We start from the raw sequence: 27,674 nt of genomic DNA, 5'->3' as shown, positions 1-27,674 counted from the left end.
AGATATTTCTCCAAAGGAAAAATACAAATGGCCAATAAACACGGAAAAGATGCTCAACATCATTAGTTACTAGAGAAATATGAACCAACACCCCTGCACACCCACTGGGATGGCCACAATAAAGACAGACAAGAGCAAGTGTTGGTGAGGATGGGAAGAAATCAGGATGCTCATTCACTGCTTGTGGGAATGGGAAACAGAGCAGCGGCTTTGGAAGGTACTCTGGTGTTTCCTCAAAAGGTTAGTTACCATGTGACCCAGTAATGCCACTCACAGGTAAATGCCCAAGAGAAATGAAAACTTACATACACAAATGTTTGTAGCAACATTACTCATAATAGTCCCAAACAGAAATAACCCAAATGTCTATCAATTAACTGACAACATATCTACACAACAAAGTATTTAGTAACAAGAAAGAATGAAGTACTGATCTATGTTATAACATGGGTGGCTCTTGAAAGCTTGGGGTAAGTGTAAGAAGCCAGCCACAAAACACCATGTACTGTGTGATTTCATTCTTTCAAAATGTCCAGAACAGATAAATCTACAGATAGAAAGATTAGTGGTTACTTGGTCCTAGGGTCCTAGGAAATGGGGTGTACCTACTAACAGGGACAGAATTCTTTTTGGGGGTGATGAAAATATTCTAAAATCAGACCATGGTGAGAATTACAAAACTCTGAATATATTAAAATAACCGATGAACTTTACATTTATTTTCTTCCCCTACTGCTCCTCTTCTTGCTTCCTCTGCTAAGCTCAGCAGCCTCCCTTTGGGTCCTCGAACCCACCTACTACTCCTGCCTCCAGACCGGTATCTGCTGATACACCTGTCACCTGCTCCCCAGCAATCCCACAGCTCACCCATCACCTCGCTCAGGTGTCTTCTCAGCAAGACAACCTCTGCCTGTTATAACTGAAACCATCAAGACCCCAGGTGGTTCTCCATGTCCCTATCCCTTTACTCTGCTTTATTTTTCTTATTAGCCCACGATGGAACATTTTGTTTACCTGCACCATATTCCTCTATCCTCAAACATTTAAGCTCCATATGAATTAAAAAGACTTAAAAAAAAAAACAAAAACCTAAACGACTGTTCACTTATGTCCCAGGGTATAGAATAGTGCCTAACATGCACAGGCCTCAATCAAAGACAAGCTGTGTGAAGGGCCATGAACTTCTAGGACTCCTGCATCTAATTGGCCTCAGACTCCACTGGGATCACAACCTGGTCTTATCTAGTAAGTCATTCTGCTCTGCACCTTTTGAGAGAAGGTAAACATATTCTGAGACCCACCGCCACCTCCCCAGCCAGATCTATTTCTATTGGAAAAATCCAAAACCTTTATACTGGAACTAAACGAGGTAGCCAACTAGTGGCTGGTGGCTCTTTGATGTCATGACAACGCACAATCCAACTCTGCCAGTCTGAATGCGTGGAGCCTGGGGGCTTGCTAGTCACCTCTCACAAGGGCCAAAGGCCTTGCTGAGAGCCCGGCTCCTGGCTGTGGCCTTCTCTTCCTCACCCATGACAACCCTGCATCCAGCTGGGCCTTGCTCTGGCCCCACCAAGCAGATTCTGGATAATGAGCTATTGCCTTTGTGCCACGGGCACCCCTGGGGACCACCTTGCTTTCACCAGGGTCATCAAACAGTATACCTACATAAAAGCAGCTAGTGCAGGGATTAACAAAGCTTTAAAAAAAAAAAATGTATACATTCCATAGGCTAAAAAGGAAGGCAGGCCAGGGCCTGAGTGTGGAACACTCTGGAGAGGCCTAAGTGATAGGCACCTTTAGTAGAAAGGATGCCATCTAGCTTAGGTGGCTGGGGTGTGACGGCTACCCTGGGCGCTGTACACAGAGATGAATTCCTGCCCCTAGGGAATGAGACCTGGCCTCCCACAGGCCAAGGCAGGGTGGCCACGTGGCCTAGCAGTTGATACCATCAGGGGTAGGAGGTGCTAGGTCCAGTACAACATTTGCTGCCTTTGCTGATGGAAATATCCAACCCATGACTTAAACATCTACTAGCCGTCAGTTCGCTCCCTGCATTTGGCTAGTCTCATCTATCTTGCTCAACACAGAGCAGAGCCTTGATTGTGCTCAGGGGGAAACCAAGTGTCTGATTGTTTAGCACTTATTAAGACTGGACACAGTGCCTTTGATACACAGTGAAGCCCATGCAGAGAAGATGTAACCCTACCCCGAAGCCAGCCAGCCTGTCTACCTATCCCTCAACCACCAGAATAAAAAGAGTTTGAAGATCCTAGAAAAGGAAGAATGTTGCTTCTACTTTTTCATTTTCTGAAAGAGGTGGACATTCTACTTGAATATTTTATGGTTTTTTGGGATGTGTTTATGTTTGGAGTCTAGGAAGGGCTTTGTTCTGCCTTTTCTCCCAATGTTCCCCTTCCTAAGTGTCCTTACTTTTTTTTTTTTTTTTCCTTGACAGTTCCAAGATTTAATTTTATTTAAGACCTAGACCAACAAACTCCTAGGAAATTCTAGCAAGTTTTTTTAAGGGGGGGAAGAGGGTGTCCACTGCTGTTTTGTTCTGTCAAGGAAAAGTTTCATATTATGAACTCTTATCCTCCCTAGGATGGACACTTGGATATTTTAAAAGTGCTTTGAGTTCCCAAATCATGGCCTTTAGCAGGGAGGCTGGGGAATTGATGAATCCAGTGTTATCTATGGTGGCAGAACTAGGAGAGACCTGTGTTTCATGGCTCTGGTGGGTAAATAGGCTTTGCAAGATCTGACCGGGACGCAAAGCAGAGAGCTTTCTTGTCTTTTCTTGTGGGTCACCAATCTTAAGAGCTTCCAGTTCTAACTTGGCCCCTTCCTTTCTGGTTTTGGATTCTACCTACTGGTTTTTATTTACATAGAAAGGCTGCCACCCATCCATCTCCCAAGGGTGAGCAGACCACACATGTGGAATCCTATGGTTTGTAGGTTACAGGCTTATAGCTATATTTTGATGGGCATTTCCAAGCAGACAGAGGGTCTTGTAATGCTCAAAGCAACACATCAGGAGGGTGGCTTTTTATGTGCCAGGCTGGCTCACTGGGAAGCCATGTCTCACTTTCTCCCTTACCTAATTCCACCCCCATCTGGATCCCACCTCTGGCCCCTGGAAATCCCTGGGATCTGGCTGACTTCAGTGGCTGTTGGTACCGGTGTTCTGCCTGGGGTGGGAAAGTGATACAGCACGAGCTGGCTCTGTGGGCTCTCCTCTCAGAGGGAGTCTGCAGGAAGGAAGCAGGAGGGGAGGACAGGACGACTCCCGAGGCAAGGCTAAGGACCACTAGTTCTTCCAGAAGCCACCAAACACATCCATATCATGGATATAGTCAGGTGCAAGCCCAGAAAGGTCCTTGAGACAATTTAGACCAATGTTAAAATACACACACAGATGAGGGAACTAAGGCCTGTGAGGTTTTCTGCACACACTTAGGACTGGCTGAGTGGGGATGGGAATCTGGGAATCACCACACAGGGCCCCTTCTGTATGGCATCCAGTCTGCCCCCATCTTCATGTTGTTCTCCAATATCATCACTGAACCTCCCCCCCACATCTCGTCACTGCTGTCAGATGCTGTATGAGTGCGCAACATGCTTCCCCGGTGGCTCACGGCCTGTAGAGATGGGGGCAGGGGAACAGCAGTGTCCCAAGTGCCCCGTGGGACTTTCTTGGTTAGAACTACCTTGAAAAGAGAGCAGGAATCCTTTCTATCCTGATGTTTAAGGGATTGGGGGCAAAACCCAGGAGGTTCTATTTCATTGGCAGGGAGTGATCACATTGAGTACACCAGCTGGAGTGGGCAAGTTGAGACTGTCAACACTCACACTTCTGCTGAATCCCCCATTGCAGGACACTTCAGTACGGGGAAGAGTCCCCAGAAGCTGCCCCTAACTCTGCACGCAGCATCAAGAGCCTCTGTCACAGTTATGTTGCCTACCAGAGGGTACGGGGCCACAGAGCCAGCCTGGGTACTAACCTTAGACCACAAGAAAGATACTCGCAAGTCAGCACTGTATGACCCTCTCAAGGGATGCCAGAGAAGCCAGCTGTCAGCAGAAGCTTGTGAGGGTTCTCCAGAAGCACGACACTTTGTCTAAACTCTGGTGGGGCTAAGTCTGTGGGAGGCCCAGGTAAAGCCTGTGGCAACTTTTCAGCTGGAAGAAACAGCCTCTGACAGGGTGACCCACTGGCCAGCCCCCTGCCAGCACCCACCCGTGTCCAGCGTACCTTCCGCAGCTCGTCCTTCTCCCTGCTGTGGGTGTCCTCCAGGACCTTGCGCTCCGAGTGGGCCCTCTCCAGCTCTGTGCGCAGGCTTTCCACCTCCTCCTGCAGCCTGGGGGCCCCCTGGCTCTGCTGGTAACTCGCCAGCTCCTTCTTCAGCCGCTCCACCTCCATGGTGTACGAGGAGGTGGCCGTGGAGAACTGCTCCGACAGCGTCTTGAACTCTTTGTTCTGTGGAAGGCACCAGCAAATGGAGAGGGAGATGGAGAAGGGAGAGAGAGAGGGTTATTTTTGCCAGGAAAAAGCACAAAGGCAATCAAAAAAAGGAACTTCCAAGGTGGAATTAAATCTCTCAATCATTACATGCGCGAGTGCTTTCCTGGCATCTTCCTAACAAACCTCTATTGTGAGCTGAGGAGAAATGGAGAAAAAGAAAAAATAGCAACACTGACATTGAAAGAATTCAAGGCACTTTGCTGAGCAGAGCCAGAAGCCGGCTGGTGGTAGCTGGCTGTCTGTGCTTGGCTGGACAGATCCTAGGCCTGGTTTTTTTTTTTTTTTGTTTTTTTTTTTGAGACAGAGCCTCAAGCTGTCCCCCTGGGCAGAGTGCCGTGGCATTACAGCTCACAGCAACCTCCAACTCCTGGGCTCAAGCGAGTCTCCTGCCTCTGCCTCCCAAGTAGCTGGGACCACAGGCGCCCGCCACAACGCCCGGCCATTTTTTGGTTGCAGCCGTCATTGTTGTTTGGCGGGTCCGGGCTGGGGATTCGAACCCGCCACCTTAGGTGTACGTGGCTGGCGCCTTAGCCGGTTGAGCTATAGGCGCCGAGCCCTAGGCCTGGTTTTTAAGTTGTGGGGACAGAGCAGACTTCCCAGACCTGCAGACTTCCCAGACCTGCAGCCTTTCCTTTAGGTCTCCCTGCTCATCAACGGGGAGCCCTCCTGACTGTGGGCTCGCTGGCACAAAGAGCTGCAACCTAATCGCAGGCTCTGAGACAAAGGACCCCTTCACGATCCCGTCTTCCAAGGAGGCCCACAGGGCCCTGGGATCGTTCTTGCCACCTGTCAGCCACAGCTTACCCCAGAAGAGTCTGGCTTTGGAAACCGATGGCTGGCAGACCCTGTCCACACCACACCCTGCAGACAAAGCATCCAGCCACCAACCCACTTGGGCAGCAGGGGTGAAGCATTCCAACACGTCCAGGGCCTGAGAGCCCTGTGCTGGAGTTAAGTTTCACACGAATCACAGGCAGAAACGGAGGCCATAAGAGTTAAGAGAACATCAGCTAAAAGTGGTCACTGAGAGGAAGTGGAGAGGAAGAAGCAGGATTCTCCAAATAATCAAGCAGACAACCAGCAGGCATTCATTATCCCTTATCACTGTGAACCCAAGAGCCCCAAGTTGAGCTAACCTACTGGCTAAAACACCAATAAGCGGTAATCAATTATTAAACCCACTTGAGAAATTAAGCTTCACCAAAAACAGCAAGAAGGAACAAAAGAAAAACTACTGGGCCATGTACAATGCCACACGTGCTGTGAGACCTCACAGCTGTGACCTGCATATGGGGCTACAAGCGGTTCATTTCCTGCCTTGATACAGCAGAATGAGAGCCCCTGCACTCCATGGGAAAATTCCCAGCTACAATCTGACACACCCTTAGGCTTGGTCTGGCAATCTTACTCTAAGGGTTTGTAAAGAAGAAAGCTAATTAAGCACCATGTATTCAAAAACCTAATAAGCATGTATTCTGCTCACTCTGGCCTGGGTCTCCGCTGGAGGCTGAGGGTCTTTGCACAGGGGAAGGGGGCACAAAGAGGGAAGGCATGCTGCACTAGCCACGCTTTGACTTCCTCTCTGCTCTGGGAGTGAGGCTCAGCCAGTTGTCACCTCCAGGTGCATATCCCGGGTCAGATAACCAGGAATTGGGGGAGGAAAGTGCTAAGGCATCTCTAGATGGAGCTGGAATATGGAAATAAAAACACACGGTGGTGGTGGGTGGGGACTCAAGCACATCCCACCCTGCTAGTATCATCCAGGAGGCCCAGCCTTGCCGATCCTGACACCTGCCTGAGACCAGGCTCAGGGATGTCAGGGAGTTGAGCAGCTGGAGTTGGACAGATGCAGCTTGGACTGCAGCTCTCCTCTTGACTGTCCATGTACATCTGATCTAGTCATCCCATCTTCCCATGTCCTGGTGCCCTCAAGTATGAAATGGGGAGAATTGTAACTCTTGCCTCATAGGGTAGGGTACGAAGCTTTAGGATCTTGAGATAAAGCGCTGAACAAGGTGCCTGGCACACAGGAAGTGTCAACAAACGTAACTACCTTCCTTGTTCAGAGGGCCTTAGGGAATCCCTTGGAGAGATGTCTAGAAGTCTCTGTTAGATGCTTAGGGTGTATGTGGGGGTCCCCAGCAGCAGAACCTCGGCAACTCCTTATCTCACCATCACGGGTATCCAAAAAGCAACCACTCAGGGTCCATAAAACTGTGACTGTGTTCTGGACGCATGTGTATGATCTCAAACAGAAAGGGCTCAGGGGGCTGATCCTCATATCACGGTTCTACAGGCCAGCCCAGTACAGGGCCTGCTGTACTCACTGCCTCTCAGAGCCCTGGAAACCGTCCCTGAGATTCTACTGCCCCGGCAGCTGTCCCAGTGTGACAAGGGGAGGGGAAAGACAGTGATAGTGATGGTCCTCACACTGTGCAGGTCTAGGCCAATGGATGTGTGTAAATATGTAAAAAGTAAGAAATCTAGGATACTGATGGGAAGATTAAACAATGTCTTTGAATGTTAATAAATTTCTACAAATTGTCAAAAAAAATCTAAACACTTCAAATAAAGTTTGTGGAATAAAAATGAATTTTTGTAGAGCTGTACAATGTGCTTGTGTTTTAAGTGTTATTACAGTAAGAGTTGAAAAGTTATTTTAACTTGTGGCTCAAGGAGTAGGGTGCTGGCCCCAAATACTGGGGGTGGTGAGTTTGAACCCGACCCTGGCCAAAACTGCAAAAAAAGCTTATAAAGAAGGTGCAAGAAGCTAAGGCGAATTTATTATAGAAGAAAAAAACTTTTAAGAATGTTAGTAGCCTAAATGTATAGCGTTAAAGTCTGCGCTAGTGTACAGTAATGTCCTAGGTCGCCACTCACTCACCGGTGACTCAATGATGCACCCAGAGCACCTTCTGGGTCTATAAGCCCCTTCCACAGCCAGCCCCTACACAGGTGAACCATTTTTATCTTTTATACCATATCTTTTACTGTGCCATTTGTATGTTCACATGTTTAGATACACACACACCACTGTGTTACAAGTGCCTACAGCATTGATTTTCCAACTGGTGTGCTGTGGCAGGATCTTAGGTGTGCTGCAAAAATTTTTAAAGGTCATTAATTATTTCCAAAAAAAGTTCAAAGCATAGTATTTTTCTTAAATTATTTTTTGATCAACATAATTTAAGGGCACTGTGGAAACTTAACTATAGATAGGTTCAAGTGTACTGTGAGATAAAAAAAGTTGAAAACACTGGCCTACGTACAGGCTTATAGCCTGAGAGTAATAGGCCGCACCATCCAGCCCACGTATGCAGTAGGCTGTACCATCTACCTTGGGGTAAGTGCATTCTATGCTGGTCACATAATGATTAAACTGTCCAACAATGCATTTCTCAGGACATATTTCTGTTAAGGGACATATAACATATGAATACTCGTGTGATCATAAAATATTAACTAATTTAACATTTACTGAGTCCCTACTAAACTTACTGAATCAAATTGATTTAAAAGGTTACTGAATGACTTAGATTTGTGTCATTTTTGTCAGATAAAATATAAGGATGATCTTACACACAGGAGGGTCTAAGGAACTTGACTGCCATTGTAAATCTTCAGTTCAGCCAGCCTAGTTACCCTACATGTGGGCCTGAATAAAGTCAGACTGGCAGAGTCGAGTAAGTGGGCTACATTATTTTGACTGAATAATGTCACCTCACAGGCCCACACCAGGGACACTATAAGAAATGGTCCTATGAACTGGCACTGTGTTTACTGCTGAAGGATACTGTGAAGGATGTGGCTTATTACATCAGGGTGTGATAGCTCACACGGGAAAAAAATCTCAGCACCAGGGACAGCTCCACTGCTCCGAAAGGGTATACCTCATCATTCAAGAGCTCTAAAGCCACCCAAGTTTTGGTCTTTCTACTGTTTTTCTTAGGAACTCGGTGCCAAATTTGCTTTCTCTCTCTCCAGTTGGATAGACCAAGCCTTAGGACATACATTTTGGGTGCTAATCTTATGTTGGTTCTCTCTCAGTTTCCTATCTCCCTTGCTGACTTCTTGGCAGTGTCATAATTTTTTTTTTTTTTAAAAAGCTCACCCAGGTGGTTTGAGAGTGCAGCCTGGGGCTAAGAGCCCTACTTTAAGGCAGGTCATGGTGTCAGTGGATTTCTGAGCTAGAAGTTATCTTAGAGACTCAGGTCCAATTATTTCTAAGCTATCAGCTCTGGTTGTGAGTATCAGCTCTGTCCCATGGTGACTGTGGCCACTCCCTATGCTACTCTGACAAATACCTCAAGACATTTTAGGGTGTGAAGACCCTGACACATATGGATCCTCTCCTTCTGGCTTAGGAACCTTGCATGTCAAGGGAACAGCTGCCTGAACTCTCTCTAGGAATTACAGAAAAAAGAAAAAGTTACTCCTACAGCCAGCCCCATATGCTAAGTCAGTGCAATAAAACAAGGAGCAGGTGACAGGGATGGTGCAGCCACTTCCCCTTACAATACAGTGTAGATGGAGCACCTTCTGACACCAGGTCACACATCTCACTGCAAAATGCTAGCCAGTCCCAAGGACAATGCCCTCTGAGCATGAACCCAAACCAAGGGCAATAGTCTCCCTTAACTGAGCTCTCCCTGTACATTGTGACAGTTTCCCACTGGGCAGATCTTACAATTTGCTTAGAGGTGGCAGAAATGCCCTAAAACCAGACTCCCACACTTTCTATTCCAGCCATGTTACTTTCTAGCTCTGTGACTTTGGGAAGGCTATTTAACCTCTCTGGGCCTTTAAAAAAGGGATATATGTATTTTTTTTGAGTCTCCCTCTACCACCCAGGCTAGAGGGTAATGGTACAATCATAGTTCACTGCAGTCTCAAACTTCTGAGCTCTAGGGAATGTCCTATCTCAGCCTCCTAAATAGCTAAGACCATAGGAGAATGTTACCATGCCCAGCTAACTTTTTTTTTTTTATAAAATAGGAATATTAAAATTTATCTCATAAGGCTGTGAGGGAGTTAACACATGAAACTAGTGTCTGGCACACGGTCAGGCAACACAGGGAGGGCTGTGAGAAAGTGAGATCTCGTCCACCTCTCCCCCTGCTTCTGGATCACACTCTGCGTGCAGGGCGCCCTGCCCAGGGTGGCTAACACCTGCCACTACTCACAGATGTTTGCCAAGCCAGAAGCTTAAGGCAAAAAGCGCTTTTTTAAAAATAGGCCTTTTAAATCTGTTTCCCTTTGATGTTCAAATACATGGATTGTGAACTACCAAGTTTATTTTTATCCTCTCAAGTCAACTTTAGGAATGAGCAGTAAAACACAGAGCCCTGAGGCTGGAGAGCCAAGGTGGCCAGCAGGTGCACAGGGCTCCTGGCAAGGAGCAGCAAAGTCCACTTGTCCCTTGACTATACTCTGCCTGAAGGGTAAGTGGAAAACCCTGACTATGCAATGTCTTTTCTGGCTGTTCACCAAGAGCCACAATAATAAAAATCTTGGTATTCTTTGTGCTGTGCTTTTCAAAGGCCAGTGCCAGACAGCAGACCTTTCCTTTGTTCTCCTGTCCCTTGGTGATGATGCCTTTGTTTCTGACCCACAGGCCGACAGGGGCAGGTACTGAGTTCCTCCACTCTGTACGTGGCCTTTCTGTCTTGCTTCCCCCATAAGGACCAAGCCTGGCAAGATGCCTGAAAGAACTCACAGAGAGCACACATCCAGGGTGACAGTCTCTTCTCAAAGAGCGTGGTCTTTTTCAAGGGCATGGATACCGGGACATTCTACTGCTACTGGGCGCAGAATATTGCAGACAGCAATATTCTATTGCTATCTGTATAGCTGGGCTCCTGTTCAGACCAGCTGACCTAGGTGTAAAATGGCTCGTTTATTCTCCTGCCCTACCAGTGTCATGAGAAACTTAAAAAATGCCCAGCATAGGCTCGGCGCCTATGGCTCAAGTGGCTAAGGCGCCAGCCACATACACCTAAGGTGGCAGGTTCAAATCCCCAGCCCGGGCCTGCCAAACAACAATGATAGCTGCAACCAAAAAAAATGGCCAGGCGTCGTGGCGGGCGCCTGTTGTCCCAGCTACTTGGGAGGCTGAGACAGGAGACTCGCTTGAGCCCAGGAGTTGGAGGTTGCTGTGAGTTGTGATGCCACGGCACTCTACCCACGGGGATAGCTTGAGGCTCCGTCTCAAAAAAAAAAAAAATGCCCAGCATAGAACAGGTACAATAAAGCTAAGTGACCTCCAAGGCCATGCCTGGTGGCCCCAACTCTTATTTTCGCCTTCTCTCCCCATACCCTGCACACTCATATTCTTTCCTTCCTTTTTTCTTTTCCTTTCTCAAGAGGCACCTAAAACCCTCTGGGACAGCAGAGAAGCCTGATCCTGTGCTCACCTTTATACCCTGCATGAGCAAAGTGATAGTGAGTCTCCTTCCAGCTCTGAGAACCAAGCTCAGCAACGATAATGCACATGACAGTTCTAATGTTTCCGAGATGCTGCGGTTGAACCAGCACCACCCTTGTTATAGCTGTGGGATCAGATGGACCTGGAGTCTGGTTCCACCACTTTCTATTTCTGTGAATTTGACTAGGTACCTGATTAGACTGATTTGACTACACCTGATCCACGATTTTCTCATCTATGTAATGACCTAACAAAGTTGTATGAGGGTCAAATAAGAGTGAATGTAAAATACATATCACAAGGCTTGGCACATGGTGCGTGCTCAAAAAGTCAACTGGGGAATTAAAGGTGTTTGCCCCACTGGCAAAAGCATCTTCTCTCATAGTGTAGCATCCAGCACACAATAGTCATCTCTGTCCACTGTCTAACAAAGCTCCTAAAACACCTGGATGCCAAATAAAGGTCTTCTGAAGGAGAGGAGGATTGGCCACTCAGGAGGATTTGGCCACCCAAAAGTAGGTGTCCAGATGTGTGCACAAGGACAGCCTTGCCTCTCCAACCTGGTGGGAGCAGCCGAGCGTACTCGCTATCTTGAAGCCCTGTAGGACCCTGCGTAGTACACATCCCTCCCGCCTGCAGGGCCTAATCAATGACTTGTTATCATACACGTTTGAGTAGCGGACATGGGAAGGTGGCCTGGGGTGGAAAGACAGAGGGAATAGCTTAAACACAGCAGCAGTGGAATCCTGAGACCCCAACTGTATACCAGGCCCTTGGTATATGTTAGTGCATTTACTCTTCTTTCAATCCGATCAATCCCCACTGCATGGATAAGAAATGGAGGCTCAGAGGGCCAAGGCAGTCACCCAACTTTTAAGCAGCCAGGCTGAATTTAGGTTACACTGTTTCTGATTCCACAGCAAATGGTGCTCCCACCACATAACAGAGCAGCAGGAGGGCAAGCGGAGTGAAAGCCAGGCTCTGCAGCCAGGGGCTCAAACCTGGGCTGTCCCTGCCACCCATGTGACTTTAGAAAACTGAGAGGGCAGGGCACATGACTTTCTAATCTATAAAATAAGGAGGCTAGCTATACTTAAAAATCAGTGGGCTATTACAAGGATCACACAAGCTACTACAAAGTGTGAGCCCAGTGCCCCACACACGAGTCCCCTGTACACACCCACTATCACTGCTGTCACGCCATGCTGCTTCTGCAGGGACACAGAGCTTTGGCCTAGTGTGTCAGTTACGTATTGCTGTAACAAATTACAGCCAAGTCAGTGGCTCAGAACAACATAAATCTGTTATTTTATACTTCGGCAGGTCAGAAGTCACTAAATAAGCCCGGATGCTTGGGGACTGCACGCATGACTTGGCTTGTGGCCTTTACCACCACCTCTGGGTTTGTCATCTCATCTCCCCCTCTGACTCCTGCCTTCCAGGCTCCTTTTGAGGAGAACCCCTGTGATTATATCTCTAGGGCTCACCTGGATAACACAGCATCATCTCCCCATCTCAAGATCCTTAACTTATCACATCTACAAAGTCCAAGGAGGTAACATTTCACAGATCCCAGGGATGAAGACACGGACATTTTTGGGGGCATTATTTTGCGTGCCGCAGTCAGTACCTGTTCCTGCTCAGCATGGTGATACCTCAAGGACACCTGTGCTCTCTCAGGCCTGTGGCGGGTACAGTTCCCTGAGAGAGCTTTGAGTCTCTCTCCAACATGCCCCTTGTGCCCTGCGCTAGCTCCTAACATCTGGGTGTGGAGTGCCTGACACTGACCTGGTCGTCGATCTTCCGCTGCAGCTGGACCACCTTGTTCTCCATGCCCACGTTGAGGCGTTTCAGGTGCTGTGCAGAGCGGGCTTCGATCCTGAGGGCTTTCAGCTCCTGTTTGGCCTTGAGCCTCCGGAAACCACACTGGATGACAATGGCAGCATCACGTAGCCGCCGGAAACGCCTGCGTGCCATCCAGCCCCGCACGTGCTTCTGGATGATGGTGGCCTTGTGCTCCCTGAGGACCTAGTGGGGACACCACACACCTTGTGGGTTCATACCCCAGGATGGAAGCTGGGAAGCTACTGGAGGTGAGGTATGGAGACCCAGCGACCCAAAGACTTAAGACATTGGTGGTATGTGATGAGCACCTTTTAGCTGGTTCTACAGCCCATGTTCCCTCAGGGAATCAGCTGTCAGATTCTTGTTTTCAGCTTTGTTTTATTGGTTTGGATAACTATCTAAACACCCCAAAGTTATAGGGGCCTAGTGGTCATCCAGCTGCTCCCTCCCCATTTAACACAGATCCCCTCCCAGTGATACTGAGCTGGAAGATGGCAGGGGATGCTCCAGGGGGAGTCCGCAATGGGCTACGGGCTTGCAAAATTACAAGCTGGTCATGTACTTCACTGGGTTTGGGTTTTTTCCAAGTTAAAAACACCCAGGAGATGAAAGCATCAAGGGTCTCACCCTAATATCCTGCAAAATATACGTCTGTGGCATAAATTAACAAAAGAGCAAGTGTGCTGAGAGCGCCAGCATCACAGCTGTGAGACGCAGGGCTGAGAGCCACACTCGGTGCTTGCTCTCTCCTGCTGCCCCACCCTGCTGGTGACCTCCCAAATGTCACCTCTGCCCCTTCCATGGAGACATCACACAGATGTCACCAGCTTCTTGACAATATGCACAGAACCTTCTCCCACTGGCTTGGGTTTCTCCACACATTACATCCGGGTCTGCTTCACCCTGATGCCATTGGTTTTTTCAGTATTAATTTAGTGCTTTGCTCTTTTTAGAAATCACACCTGCTATGATCATAAAAAATGTTCCCTTTAGGAAATAAAATTTTGGACCTCTTCTTCCAGCTCATCCTTCAAGTAGTGCTGTGCTGTAGTTGCGTCTATCACATCATCCTGGCTCTGTGCTCCCTAACCAAGGTGGCTGAAGTAACACGAACAACAATGGCCTGGCAGAGAAGCAGCTGTGGTCACTCTCTTGATCTCACACGGCGGGGCTGCAAGCCCCTCGGCTGTTAAATGAAGGGACTACACCTGGTGATGGTAATGCTGCCTCCTGCTCTCAAGTCTGAGTAAGCCCACGACGGTCGCCAGGCCCTCCTGCCATCAGGCAGGTGATTCAACTTCTCGGTGTCAAAGGGGTACAATGATACACAGCCATCCTGCCTCAAGAGATTTTACAAAGGATTTGGTGACAGCAGAGATGCAAACATCCTTAGGAAAAGGTTGGGAGTAACCAACGAACATTCATGCTGACCACAAACTCCTCTGCTGCTGCTTCGGTTCTGAATGTGCCCCCTTAGGGGTGGCCACTCACCTGGTGGTACTTCCTCCGCACGAACATGGCCCGAGTGAAGGCTTGGATGACGATGGCAGCCCTGCGGGCCCTCTGGTAGGCCCGGTGGGCCCTCTGCATGCGGAACTGTTTCTGGAACACCACGGCTGCCCTGGTCCTGCGCAGATGCTCGGCTAGTCTGGGGAGCAAGAGATGCTGGTGTCAGGAAAGAGCACTGGCCTCACAGAGAGGACCCCAAGCCACTGGCTAAAGCAAGTCTCTCCCCACATAGCCCTACCCAGACACCCCAGCCCAACTCTTATTCCCCTTAGCAGACACATCAAGGCCTTGGGCCTTTGACCCTCAGGCAGCATTAGCTTCTTTCTTATGGCCTGAAAAGCCTTTCTATATACCTCAAACTTGGCCTGAGTTGGACCTCTTCTAGGACCTCCTGCAGTGAGGTGGGGAAGTCCCCCATGACCTTGCCAGCAGCACTCGACACCCATGTCTGCATCACTGTCAGTCCTTCTCCTCCTCACCCAGCTTGGAGATCACTGGGGCTGGGTCTCTGCCTCCCATTTGGCTCAGGGTCTGGCATAGCAGGTGCCAGGCAAGCACTTAGGGCATAACTAAAACTATCTCAGACCCACACCGAGCCCGTTTCCTCACCTCCTGGCCCTTTCTGCCCAGGATGCCCTGAATGCAGACATCTCTGCTTCTGCATTCCCCTCCCAAATGTAATGGTCCAGTCTGACACTTTCTACCCTTTCTTAAAGGTCTTGCAGGATGCCCAGCCCAGACAGAGCAAGTGCTCAATTAGAGTCTCAGAGTCAAATGCTAGAAAGCACCTTAGAAATCATTTAACGCAGCTTCCCCACTACCTGCTGAAACACATCCAGTTCCCTAGCTGGGCTCTCTGTAAGTCTTTTCTTATACATGGGCCCTGCACATCTTCTAGAATATAAACTCCCTTCAGGGAGAATACGGCCAACCCTGTTTTATACCCATACCACCAGGGTGCCTGAGACAGAGCCCCACACAGGAGCACTCAACGACTTGATAGCATCACTCAGTGCTGCCAGCCCTGACCGTCTTCTCATCTCTACAGTCTTGGCTCCAGAGTTCCTCTCAACAGTTAGGAGGTGCTTAATGGCACTCGTCACCCGTCACCCGCAGTTATGCTTAGACAGCTCCAGGGGAGCATATCAAGGGAATATGCAGGAGCAATTTTCTATCTTTGATCTGCTCTAGGCTTAGAAAACAGGGGGTCTCTTCATGTTTTGTTTTTGAACAGCTGTTTATAAGACTCTGGCTTCCAAGTTTCCAAGGAAACTCCTATTTAGAGAGATAACTCGTCTTAAACCAGGGCTGGGTCCAAAACCAGATGCCTGCTGAAAGGTCTGAGGCTGTGGTCTGCTTGAGGTGGTGTTCTCTACTCCTGTGTCAGTGGATGCCTCACTAGCCCAGTGACATCAGTCAGGAGGGAATGTTGCAATAGTTTGTTTTGCTTGGCTAGGGCAGGGGAGTCTGGCCAGCATCATGACCCCACCCAAGGTAGCCACCCATGGGTAGACGAGTCACACTGTCCTAGATAGGCTCAGGGCAATAACTCACAGGAGGGCCTGCCCTTTCCAACCCTCACTACCAAACTCCAAGGGATTCTGAAATCGGTGGTATAAGTAATGAGGAAGAAAAGCTAGATGTACCTCTTTCCCTAAAAAGAGTTCATTTTTTCCTTTGGGGTTTAGGCAAAGCGGAAACAGCTGATTTGTGGCAAGCACAGGTGGTTCTAGGTTTGTGCTGGTGGGATAGGGGCAGGAAACCTGGGAACTAGACCCCCTCCCACCCCTAACAAGGAAAAGGGTATTAGAATGACAGGCCCAGTGGCCAGGAGAAAAGCACAATGTAGACAGGAAGCATTCTGAGTGTAGAGGATGAGCGAGCGGTGGGCTGGGAGAGGCGGTCAGTCTCCCTCCTCCCTGCTGGGATCTGCCATCCCAGAGCTGGCTGCGTGGCTCACCTGCGGGCGAGGTATCCTCGGCAGTACCTCTGTAGGGTCAGCGTGGCCCCCTTCAGCCTGTGATATTTCACCTTTTGCAGCCAGCCCCGGACAGTTTTCTGGATCATGATGGTGGCTGCCCGGAACCTGTCAGCCCGCAGCTTCTCCAGGTATGCCACCTGGCCCGCCCGGAAGAAGATCTTGGTGCGGCCAAACTGGAACTTGTCGGGATCCTTTACAAGGCAGGGAAGGAAGCTGGATGGTCACTCGAGAGCAGCAAGGAAACGTGCCCCCCAGAATCTAAAGCAAGCAGCCAGACTCCACGTGCCCCTCCCCTCTGCAGATGTGCACAAACTCTCAGCATTCATTAGCAGACACCAAGACCCTATTGTGGGACAGGCACTGGGCCAGGTGTCCAGATACTTATCCTCAAGGAGCCCACATCACAGTGAGGGCAGATATATAAGCTAACAAAGATAACTCTGTTTTCAGATAATGGTGAGAATTATGAAAAAATTAAAATCAAGGAGTAGGAGATGGGAAAGGATGTTTAAAAAGGATGACCAAGGAGGGCCACTTGGTGGTGATCCTTGAGCAAAACCCTGAATAAACTGAAAGACGCAGGAGCAGGTGAGGAGGAAGTTGGGACATTCCAGGAGAAACCAAAGCAGGTGCAAACGTCCTGTGGTGGCAACAAGCAGGGTATGTTTGAGGATCAGGAGAGCCAGGAGGAAACACTTACCTTGTAGGCCACAGTACAAAACTGGGCCAGGAACCACGGGGGTGAGGGGATGAGGGGATCGAGCAGGGGAATGACCTGACCTGCCGAACACTGTAACAAAATTATTCTCAAATGGCCACACCCCGTATGATTAGTTATAGGGTATAAACGACCCACAAATAAAATTGTTACAGATTGTTTTAGACCTGTAATTATTATCTTAATTATATTGACCAGGATACAATTGGGTGCCCTTCCCCATGCTCAGCCCCAAAGATGAGGAAAGAGGACCCAGCAGGGTGTCTGTGGACAGGCCCAGGGTAGACAGTGGAAGAGCTAACCTACAATAACAGAGCTCTCTGTAAATACACTGCCCTCCTGTTCTGTATGACGATGAGGAGAAAGGAACGAGCCAAGGTCCAAGGAGCACACATATACAAATGCGTTTCATGCTGGCAGACAGCTCTGAAATACCACCTCACCATTCACTGTGGGCTAAGACGCATGTGGTTAACATAACAGGTTGTGGGTCTGTTCCCACGGGGCTGTGCTGCCCACAGTGCAGATGAGCTGGGAATACAGCTTCTTGCTGGATGTCACAGAGTCTCTCCATGGGCCAGGCTGACGGTGAGGCTGGGAAGAGCAGGGCCTGGGCCCAGTTCTCTCCTCTGTCTGCTCAGGCCCACACCCCCAGAGGTCTACAGCTCACAGGGACAAGTGCCTGCTTAACACTTGTTCTGCCGAGGCTCAGGTCATTCGGCCTAAGCATGCAGAATACGGGTGTCCAGAAGATGTGGACCATTCAGAAAAGTGGAAAGCAAAAAGGAGGGAATACAGGGTCTGTAGGCAAGTCTGGAAGCACTGGTCCCCACTCAGTCTCCAGCAAGGGTAACAGTGACACTGCCCAAACAGATAGGGTCAGCGCTTTAGACTATAGGATGATGCTTGGTATGCCTTATCAGGAGAGCCATTACCGCCAGGTTTCCCATCACAATGGGCTTTTCCAGCCAGTTTCCATGTAGCCATCTGCACAAACTCACATAGTTCTTATGACAACCAGGAACTGTACTAGAAACACAGATGACAGGACACTTGCCATTTATATGTCCAGGCTAGTCAAATGACAAACCCTCGATTGCAACATAAGGGGAAGAATGTGATAAGGGAAGGGAGGAGGTCCATGTAGGATGGGATAGCCAGCTCCATCTGGGAGGCTGGGGACAGGCTGCACAGCTGGGAAGTATTTCAGAGCTCAGTTTGGAAGGAGAGCAGAACTTGGTCAGACAGGTGCAAGAGGAAAAAGGCCTTTCAGGCAGAGGAAGCAGCACAGATTTGTCCCTGCAGGAGCCAGGCAAGTCACTGTTCCTTGATGGATTCCACAAATGCTTGGCAGGTTCATTCCATGTGTCAGGTTCAGTGATCATAGTTAAGGGGGAGGCATCAACACAAGACATTGTCCTCTGCAAGAAAAGATACACCTCTCGAGCACGGGACAGTAGGGGACAAGCCCTAGGAGTGACACGAAGTGCTACAGGCAGGTGCTGGGTCAGGGAAAGCAGGAGGGAAAAGTGGGCTCTGCAGCTGGTCTCTACACAGTGGGCAGGCTCCGCACAGTGCACAGAAGAGACAGCTGCTCCAGGGGAGGCAGCCCTGGGCAGTGGCACTTGGTCCCATCAGCTGGACGGAGCATGGTGGGGATGGAAGCTGTCTGACTTGTGTCCCTGCCAGAGAGCCTTTTGTTCAGGAAGCAGAGTTTTTGTTAGTAGCCTTGGAGAAATACAGGGACTGGAGCAGAAGAGTGAAACTATGACCCCCAAGGAGAAAGCAGCCGCCAGGTAAACCAGGCTGCTGGCAAGCCTTGACTGCACACCAAAGGCCAGCTTCTGGGGCCAATAAAGAGAAAGAACCCCAGTGCTCCACTGAGATCAGCTGACCCTGAACACAGGCTCTCACTTGAGAATAGAAAGATGTTAAAATGTGAACAATGATAGATAGGCTGAAGTAAAACCCTCAAAGAGTCCAACTGATCAACCACAGCCCTTCACTAACCAGACTGTTTCCCTGTTACTCTGTTTAAAAAAATTTTTTTAAGGGCAAAGAGGCAAGAGAGGCCAGTATTTGGGCTACCCTTTTTAGAAGGCACCCTTAAAGAGACATATACATTTAGTCTAATATTCTGCACTGTCTATAGCTACAGATCTGAGTAGCTAAGATGATGCTTAGGTGACGGTGGCACACAAAATACAACTGTAAACTCCGATTGTTGGCACTGAGCTATTTCAGATGAATAGTTTCCTAGCAAAATAACACCTCAAAATTCTAAAAATTTGTGTTTTTTGAGACAGAGTCTCACTGTCACCCATGCTAGAGTGCCATAGTGTCAGTTTAGCTCATAGCAATCTCAAATTCCTAAGCTCAATAGATCCTCCTGCCTCAGCCTCCTGAGTAACTGGGACTATAGGTACCCAGCACAACCCTTGGCTAGTTTTTCTAGCCCTTTCTTGACCTTAAATTTTGATATAATTGTTTTCATTATAGTCTTAGAGTTAAGAGTTTTGATATGACTTAACCCTTTATGGAGGTATTCTCATACTCAGCTATAATCTCTGAATTCTCCAGCACTGTTAAAATGTTTAAGGCTTTGCCCCTTACAATCCCCTCCACCCCATCCAAATAGCTCTGCTTTTAAAGTTCTATAGTCACAACTGTCAGGGAGGATTTCAGGTTATTTCAATTAAAACATATAGGGCCAGGTGTGATGACTCACAACTGTAATCCTTGCATTCTGGAAGGCCAAGGCAGGTGGATTGCTTAAGTTCCAAAGTTCTGGACCAGCCTGAACAAGAGCCAGAACCTGTCTCTACTAAAAGTAGAAAAAATTAGCTGAGTATTGTGGCAGACGCCTGTAGTCACAGTTTCTCAGAAAGTTGAGGTAAGAGGATTGCTTGAGTCTAAGAGTTTGAATTTGCTGTGAGCTATGACTCCACTGTACTCAACCCCAGGGCAGCACAGTGAGACTGTCTCAAAAACAAACCAAAACGTACTGCCTTACTTAAAACAAGTATCAAGGGAGGGCCTGAGTCTGGTAGTGCAAGGGATAAGATGCAAGCTGCACAGCTTCCCCCCCCCAGAGCCCCAGCAGGTATACCAGCACAGGCAGGCAGCCAAGCCTGAGCCCCAGGAACTGCAGTGCGCTGGGACATGAAACAGAATAGAAAGTACTCTAGGTATTTCTCTTCTCCTGTCACAGAGGCAGGAAAACAGATGAACATCTCAGAGACATCCCCTCGATTCTCAGGACTTTCTGGTGGTGCCTCTCCAGGGCCTGTACCGACCAGCTCACCTTGATAAGATTCTCCAGGACAGACCTGCAGATGGCCTTCTTGTCTGAGTTGGCCAGATCTCTCTTCTTGACCAGCACCCGATACCGGTTGAAGAAGTCATGGTAGGCCCACCTGCAATGAAAGCAAAGGTGAGTCAGGTGACACATCTGGCCACACATGAGCCAAAGGTGACCTCCGACAGCACCCTGACACCGGGGCACAAAGTGGTTCTCAGAGCAGCAAAAAACAGTCCCAAAGAAGTTTCATCCTCCCCAGTGCCTCCAAGAATTCCAGTGGGTGGTCGATTCCAGGAGCTGCGGCCAGGGGTGGAGGGCTGTGAACATGGGGAATGCGGCCCCTTTGCAGTGGGAGCACCAGGCCCTCCCTGGAATGCAACTTTGCTTCTAGCTGTTGGTTTTCTTCCTGTAGAATATTGCTCACTGCAAACATTTCCAAAGGCAGAAAAGTATACACTAGCGACCAACAAGTGAACATACCTGGTCCCAGAGCAGTGATTTTTTTAGCTGGTGTGCTGCAGCACACTGGTGTGCCGTGAAAATTTAATTAACGATCTTTAAAAGTTATTTTCAAAAGAAGTTCAAAGCAAAACATATATGTATTTTTACTTTTTCTTGGATTAACATAATTTGTTTTGTGAGACAAAAAAAGGTTGGAAAACACTGCCCTGGAGAGAGAACACTGTTCATATTTTAATGCAGCTTAGAAGAAACCATTTTTCACCCCAAAGTGGATTAAGGTTTTCTCTGATCCTTGGAGCAACGCAGGCCCACTGCAACTTGCATAACTGAGCAGCCCGTGCGATACCACCACCCCTATGTGTGAGTCCTGTTTTGGTGTGTTCTGGAGAGGAGCTTTAGGACGGCCTTAAGTGTATATCTCGGCCTCTGAGGGGTCATCTACTGAGACAAGTGCAGTCTTTCCAACAAGCAAGTTCACTACTTTCTAGGTGGGGTCATCTGCCCCCTTTCCCATTAAAGCTGCCTCGTTTCATACACATGCTCGTTCCTCTGATGCTCTTATCTCAAATTTTAGATGTTCACTACTGCATACAGTTAAGTGTGATTCAGCATAATCCCTCCTATCAGGAGACTTTGAATTTTCAATCCAAACCTCTCAAACATCAATCCAGCCCAACCCACATTTTTTGCGTCCTTGGCAGAGGGGGACAACCAGTCCCGGATGTCATCTTTGGAAGGCATCGGGAGGGCTACATGCCTTTAGGGCTGCACTCTGTCTACCGCTGTTGGTCATTTACCGTGTTGGGACTGTGCGTCTCCCCCTTCCCATCACCAGCAGCTGTGCTGAGGGACTGCCCAGCTACACTTGCTCACTCTGAGGCAGTAAGGAAGAGGGAGTGGTGGTACCCTTCTCCTGGGGCACACTTGCCTTTAAAGAGGGTCCATTGGAAAGTTTTCCCAAAGAATCGAGGGCTGGGGAGTATCAGATAGCACAGGTGGGAAGTGGGATACACTGCCCGACAGGCAGGCTCAGGGCTGCTCTTCTGAGCCCCAGGAGCTCACAACATTGTGGTCTGCAGGTCCTGGGGGGGGGGGGGGGGACTTTCCCTTCCCAGCGCCCAAGGTGAAAAGGAACACACAACATGCTCCTTGCCTTTCGCCCTCCCTTATGCTCCTTTGTGAACACTTTTCCTGGTCTGGCGGCAGACTTCAGACACAGCGATGGGTCTCAGAGGGGATGTGAATTTAAGAGCCAATAAATAACATGGCATGATTTCCCCCCCCCCCTTTTCTTGTATGTGGAATGGCTGATTAGAGGTTGCTCTTTACCTTTTTGAAAATAAGTTTTGAGATATAAGTCATGGACTGTGGATTTACTTTACAGTGTACAACTCGAGTTTTCGGTTTATTCACAAAGTTGTGTAACCATATGCTGTACTTCGTTTTAGGACATTTTCCTCATCCCAAAAGGAAACCCCATGCCCAGGAGCAGTCACTCCCCGTCTTCCTCATCATGGTCCCTGGCAGCCACTTGATTTCTATGCTCCTTCCTCTTTCAATTGGTCCTGTCACATGTCATGGTGCAAGGGAACCAGAATCCAGGCTCTTCTCACAGGCTCATGGTATACGTGGATTCCTGATAGAAGGGGGCCAGGGCACTTAAGAGTCCCAAGGCCTCTGTTTTACTATAAAACTCTAAGGAAACACAGGGGTAAATCTCTGTGACCTTGGAAAAGGCAGACAATGGTTTCTTAGTCATGACACCTAAAGCATCGCCAAAGAAAAAAAATAAGCTTTTTCAAAATTAAGAGCTATGTGCTTTAAGGAACACCAGCAAGAAAGTGAAAAGACAGCTCACAAAATCAAAGTCATGTGTCTGATGTCATGTGTACTTACAAGTACACAAGTGTACAAGTGCACACGACAAGTACACATGTGTACTTACAAGTCATGTGTCTGATCTGATAAGGTTCTCATGCCCTGAAGAGAGTACTCTTACAGCAATAAAAAGTAACCCTTGACCAGGCATAGTGGTTTATGCCTGTAATCCTACCACTATAGGAGGCCAGGATAGGAGGACTACTTTAGGTCAGGAGGTAGAAACCAGCCTAGACAATATAGTAAGATCTCATTTCTACAAAAATTTAAAAATTAGCCAGGTGCAGTGTTGTGTGTCTATAATCACAGCTACTCAGGAGGCTAAGGAAGGAGGATTGCTTAAGCCCAGGAGGTGAAGGCTGCAATAAGCTTTGATTGGGCCACTGCACTCTAGCCTGGGCAACACAGTACAATCCTGTCTCTACAAAAGGTAAGACAAACTAGCCAGGCATGCTGGAGCACCCCTGTAAGTCCTAGCCACTTGGCAAGCTGAGGCAAAGGCATTGCTTGAGCCCAGGTGTTCGATAACAGTGAGCTATGATGGCACCATTGAATGCTAGCTAGAGTGACAGAGGGAGACCCTGTCTCTAAAAAAAAGAAAAAAAAAACAATAAAAAATTGGCAAAGGAGAACAAGATCAACAGAATTTCTCCAAAGAAGATAGACAAATGGCCAAGCACATGACAATATGCTCAGTATCATCAACCATCAGGAAAATCCAAGTCACATCACAATGAGATATATCTTCACATCTTTAATGAAAAGAATGGACAATAACGAGTATTAGTGAGAATGTGTAGAAATGGGAACACTCATATACTTCTCGGAGAACGTACAACGGCTCAGCCACTAGGAAACAGTATGAAGTTCCTCAAAAGGGGATGAGTTTCTCCATCACCCACCCATTTAAATGTATGTCCACACAAAAACATCCACACAAATGTTCATGATAGCATTATTCTTCCTGGCCAAAAAGAAGCAACAACCCAAACGTCCATCACTGATGAATGGATTAAATGAAATACGGCTTACCCACACAATAAAACTGTACTCAGCAATATAATGGAATAAAGTACTGATGCACACTGCAGGTGGATAAACCGTGAAAACAGTACTAAGGAAGAAAGAAAAGCCATCTAAAAAGGTCATATATTACATGACTCTAAGGATGTGAAAAATCCAGAATAGGGAGACCTATAAAAATAGAAAGTTAGTGCTTGCCAAGGGCTAGGAGGGGAAAGAAGTGACTATTAGTGGCTACAGAGCTTCCTTATGGGGTGATAAAAACATTCTGAAATTGAACAGTTGTGATGGTTGTACAAATCTGAACACTGTGAAATCACTGAATTGCATACTTACAAGGGTGAGTTTCATAGGTATCTCAAAATTTTAAAAAGTCAATATGATAAAAAAAAAAGTAAGAAGCCTGCAGGTGGTGTTCATAAAGTAACATGTAAACATAGGGTTTGTCATTATTCCAGTGCAATACTGACGAAGGGTCCCTAGTGCCAAACCTGCAGGATGCTCTCGCTACTGCTCATACCATCGCGGAAGCTCCATGCTTCCTTCCTCTTTCCCTCCACCTGCACCCTGAACCTCCTACGGGAGCACAGGCTCAGCCCCAGCAGTGGCCCCAGATCTGAAGCTTGCTACCTTTGCTGCAAAGGAAGGGAAACAATTTCTCCCTGTTGGCTCTGAGCTAGAGCTGAGACACAAAATGAAGACAGAGGAAAACCCAATCTATCCCTAACTTGCCTGGACATCACTAGGCAGCTTGTGATTTATCCAGTGGCCAACACGTGCCCTCCAGGGTAATGGTTTTAAGGCAGGATCTGAGTTTAAGTCACCTGGATGAACCGTGCCAGAACACAGATGTTCAGGGCTCTGTCTCAGTGCTGACTGAATAGGTGGGGACTTGCTGAACAAGTCCTCACAACCAAGATGTGCTGCTCTGTGTGAGCCATTCAGTGACACTCCAGTCCAAAGAAATGAGGCCAGATCTCCTGCAAAAGAGCTAGAACCAAAGGCTTTAAGATCCCACAATAAAGAATCGTATCACCCCAAAATAAGTGCTGTATTCTTCTTTCCCTGTGGGATATTTAAAAGCAAGCAAAGTCACTGTGTCTGTTTCGGGTTCATTGGTGATTAAACAGGTGGGTGAAGCAGACACTAAGTTCCATCATTCTTCAATCTTATGCTATTTATTCCACATAGAGTTGGGGGGATAAAAGTTGAAGTAGTAGTGGGAATCTTTCCAGAAGCTTTTAATAAGCAGAGGTGAGGTGGCGTGAAGGTGAACTAAAGTTTTACAGAGTTGTTTGTGCAAACATTGCACATTTGAGTGGTTCCCCCAACCCTTTTTTGGTGAAAAGCATTTGCTTCCCAATTCCCCTAGGACTCAAAGCTCCTTTGAACTCCCAGAGAGGGAGACGGATGGCTGCACAGACACGAGACCCAGGAGCTGGAGCTTCTCTTCCCGGACAGCACATTTATCACAGTGCTTTATGCTCGTTACAATGAGCATATTTCTCAGCCGCTGCACAGCATTTCAAACTGAGTGACACATTTATATTTTAAATCAGACTCACAGAGAGCCATAATTTTTAGGGGGGATAAAAATGCAGACCCCCAAGCCTGAGGGCAGGGCAGGGAGCATCATATCACAGCTGGCCTGCAATTCTGCATCCTTCCTCTGGACTTCGGTGGCAGTGGCATGCAGTGACTTTGCAAGAGATAGGAGTTCTTCCAGGGGCTCAGTAGGCCAGATGCAGAAACTCTGCCTCAAAAGCCCTCTGCTTGGGCTCTTAGGGATCTGCCCTGGAATATTTCTGGCTGGGCTCTGTGATCCTGCAATACGCATTCTCGTTCCCTTTGACCACTGACATGTGGGAAATGTAGGAAGGTGGCATAAATTGGAATCAGCTGAGCAAGGTTGCGTGGTTACCTGACAAGCCAATACAAGGGGAACTGCTGTGTTCTTTTCAGCAGCCAAGAAAGTGAATTTTTGTGGACCCCTAATCTGCCCAGGTCCCACTAGTCCCATGAAGGTCTCCCAAAGTTGGGTCAACAAAATAACTGCTCATTCAACTCTATGCTCCGAGGCTAGCTCATGCTACACTTGGGCTAACACTTTCACAATAGCTAACACCTTCCTGGGAACATAGCCCGTAAAACCTCACTTGCATTGTCTCCAGATACAGCACACACACCCATCTCCAGGAGTAAACAGTTAGGTAGCATCCTTATTGTAATCAGTGAGGTCACTCCCAAAGATTCCATGGTTGGCAGGTACAGGAGATGGAGCAATGGGTGGGTCAGAAGATGACTGGTGTGGTGGCTTCATCCTACAACCCTGCCCCCTCACTATTCACCCTCCAAATAACCACCACCCCTTGTGCTGTTGCTGGAGCTTGGTGGGGGTGAGAGGATGTTAAGGGGGTGGGATCTCTGTGAAACAGTACAGATGATGCAACTTCATCCCAATATAGCGCTCACAAAAGTGCCACAGAACTGCAGCATCTCTTTCCAAAAGTTAATGTTCCACCAAATGGCAGTTTGGAGAAGAGAATCCTCTTTCCAACCTGTCAATGAAATTTGCTATGGCAGTGAACACAGGAGGACATGAAGGCAGAGTTCTGGATCTAAACCACAAGTGTAAATCACTGTATTAGGAAATACCACTTGTGATTCCAGAAATACAGTCTTTCCTCTCCTCCCTACACTTTCACAATGTCTATAATTACAAATACAAAAGGTCCTGATGCACTTGTAACTATCTGCTTGCAAGAAGTCTGACTCAATTAGGATGGCAGGGAAAGACATCAGCCATTCCAGGAGGCCAGAGAGCTGTGGGCATCTCCCCTGTGCTGGCAGCTCTAAATTACAGCCAGGTGGAATGAGCAGCAGGAGAATCCACCTTCCATATGGGTCTAAAGACTTGGAGGGAATGTAACTCTCTCAGCTGCCAAAACAGAGGTTGCCCAGCTGAGGTGAAAGGCGTGACTGGTCTCCCAGCATGCTACAAGTGGGTACCTGCTGGAGAAGCCCTCTCTAGCTTCATCACGTGGGCCCTTGCTGGCAGTGTCATCCCACAGCCTCCTCACCAACCTAATCCTCTTCACCCTTCAAGGCCCAGCTCAAGTGTCACCCCTCTGATGCCTCAGTTCCACCTGCACTGACACTACAATGGAGCCTTTGGTCTTAAGTTGTCCCATTTCAAGCTAGTATCCCTTTCCACTTTTGAGCTCCTGCTGGGCAGCGGCTTTGACTTCCATCTTTAATTACCTCCCAGCAACCAGCACAGGGCTAGAGGCCTGATGTAGGATGACAGGACTGCCAGGAGAGGAGGACCCATGAAGGCAGGAAATTGTACTCACTTGAAAAGCAGATCATCTTGTACAGCAAGGCCAGAGGAATGTAGGCAGGACCCACTGCCACTCTGACTTCACAGTTAGGCTAAGAGCAAGCTTGGCCAGTGAATCAGAGGTAATAGACCTCCCTCTATCTATGTGTAGTCCACAGTTAACCACATCAGACCCAGGGACTTCTACCCTTCCCTGACGTCTTCCAAGGAGACATCATTGAAGTGACAACCTTATATAAATCACTTGCACTACTATAAAACAATTCATTCTATTAGAAAGTTATTGGTGAACTAGGTGGCTCCTTACATACTGATGCAGGCCCCCAAGGTTCTACCTCCCTCAGCATACCTCACAGTCACCTGCTTCCCTTATTTCTTCTCCCCTGGCTTGACGTGGCCCCGAGGTTCATGCCTCGCCCTTGATGAGCCCTATCAGCACCAGTTATAAGTTATGGACAAGGACGAACTCCCTGTGTCTCTCTGCTCACCTCCAGGTCTCTGCACTGCACAGCACAGGTAAGACCTGCCATCCCTATGTTCTTGCATCGAGACCTAACACTTTAACATGGGACATTTAGGCTCTAGTTTTAATAGATTTATTTACCTAACTTTTAAACGGAACTTTTCAATTGCCTGGGGAGTTCTGAGAATTTCAGAATGGTGGCCAG

At 48.1% G+C, this 27,674-nt stretch overlaps 1 protein-coding gene across 1 annotated transcript in view; it reads right to left on the bottom strand.

The window, feature by feature from the left end:
• MYO5B (myosin VB) overlaps positions 1-27,674 on the bottom strand; it is a 316,910-nt gene that overhangs the window by 45,875 nt on the left and 243,361 nt on the right. Inside the window, exons 18-22 of the mRNA XM_023510163.1 lie at positions 20,307-20,418; positions 16,264-16,475; positions 14,286-14,442; positions 12,738-12,977; positions 4,256-4,480 (exon numbers count right to left, since the gene is read on the bottom strand). Coding sequence (XP_023365931.1) covers positions 4,256-4,480; positions 12,738-12,977; positions 14,286-14,442; positions 16,264-16,475; positions 20,307-20,418 — 946 coding nt within the window. The remainder of the gene's footprint in view (positions 1-4,255; positions 4,481-12,737; positions 12,978-14,285; positions 14,443-16,263; positions 16,476-20,306; positions 20,419-27,674) is intronic.

This window comes from Otolemur garnettii, unplaced genomic scaffold, assembly GCF_000181295.1.
Source record: "Otolemur garnettii isolate 467f Iridium unplaced genomic scaffold, OtoGar3 scaffold00012, whole genome shotgun sequence".
Taxonomy (NCBI): Eukaryota; Metazoa; Chordata; class Mammalia; order Primates; family Galagidae; genus Otolemur; species Otolemur garnettii.
The sequence above is the reverse complement of the archived record's forward strand: the minus strand, read 5'-3'. Positions and strand labels throughout refer to the sequence as shown.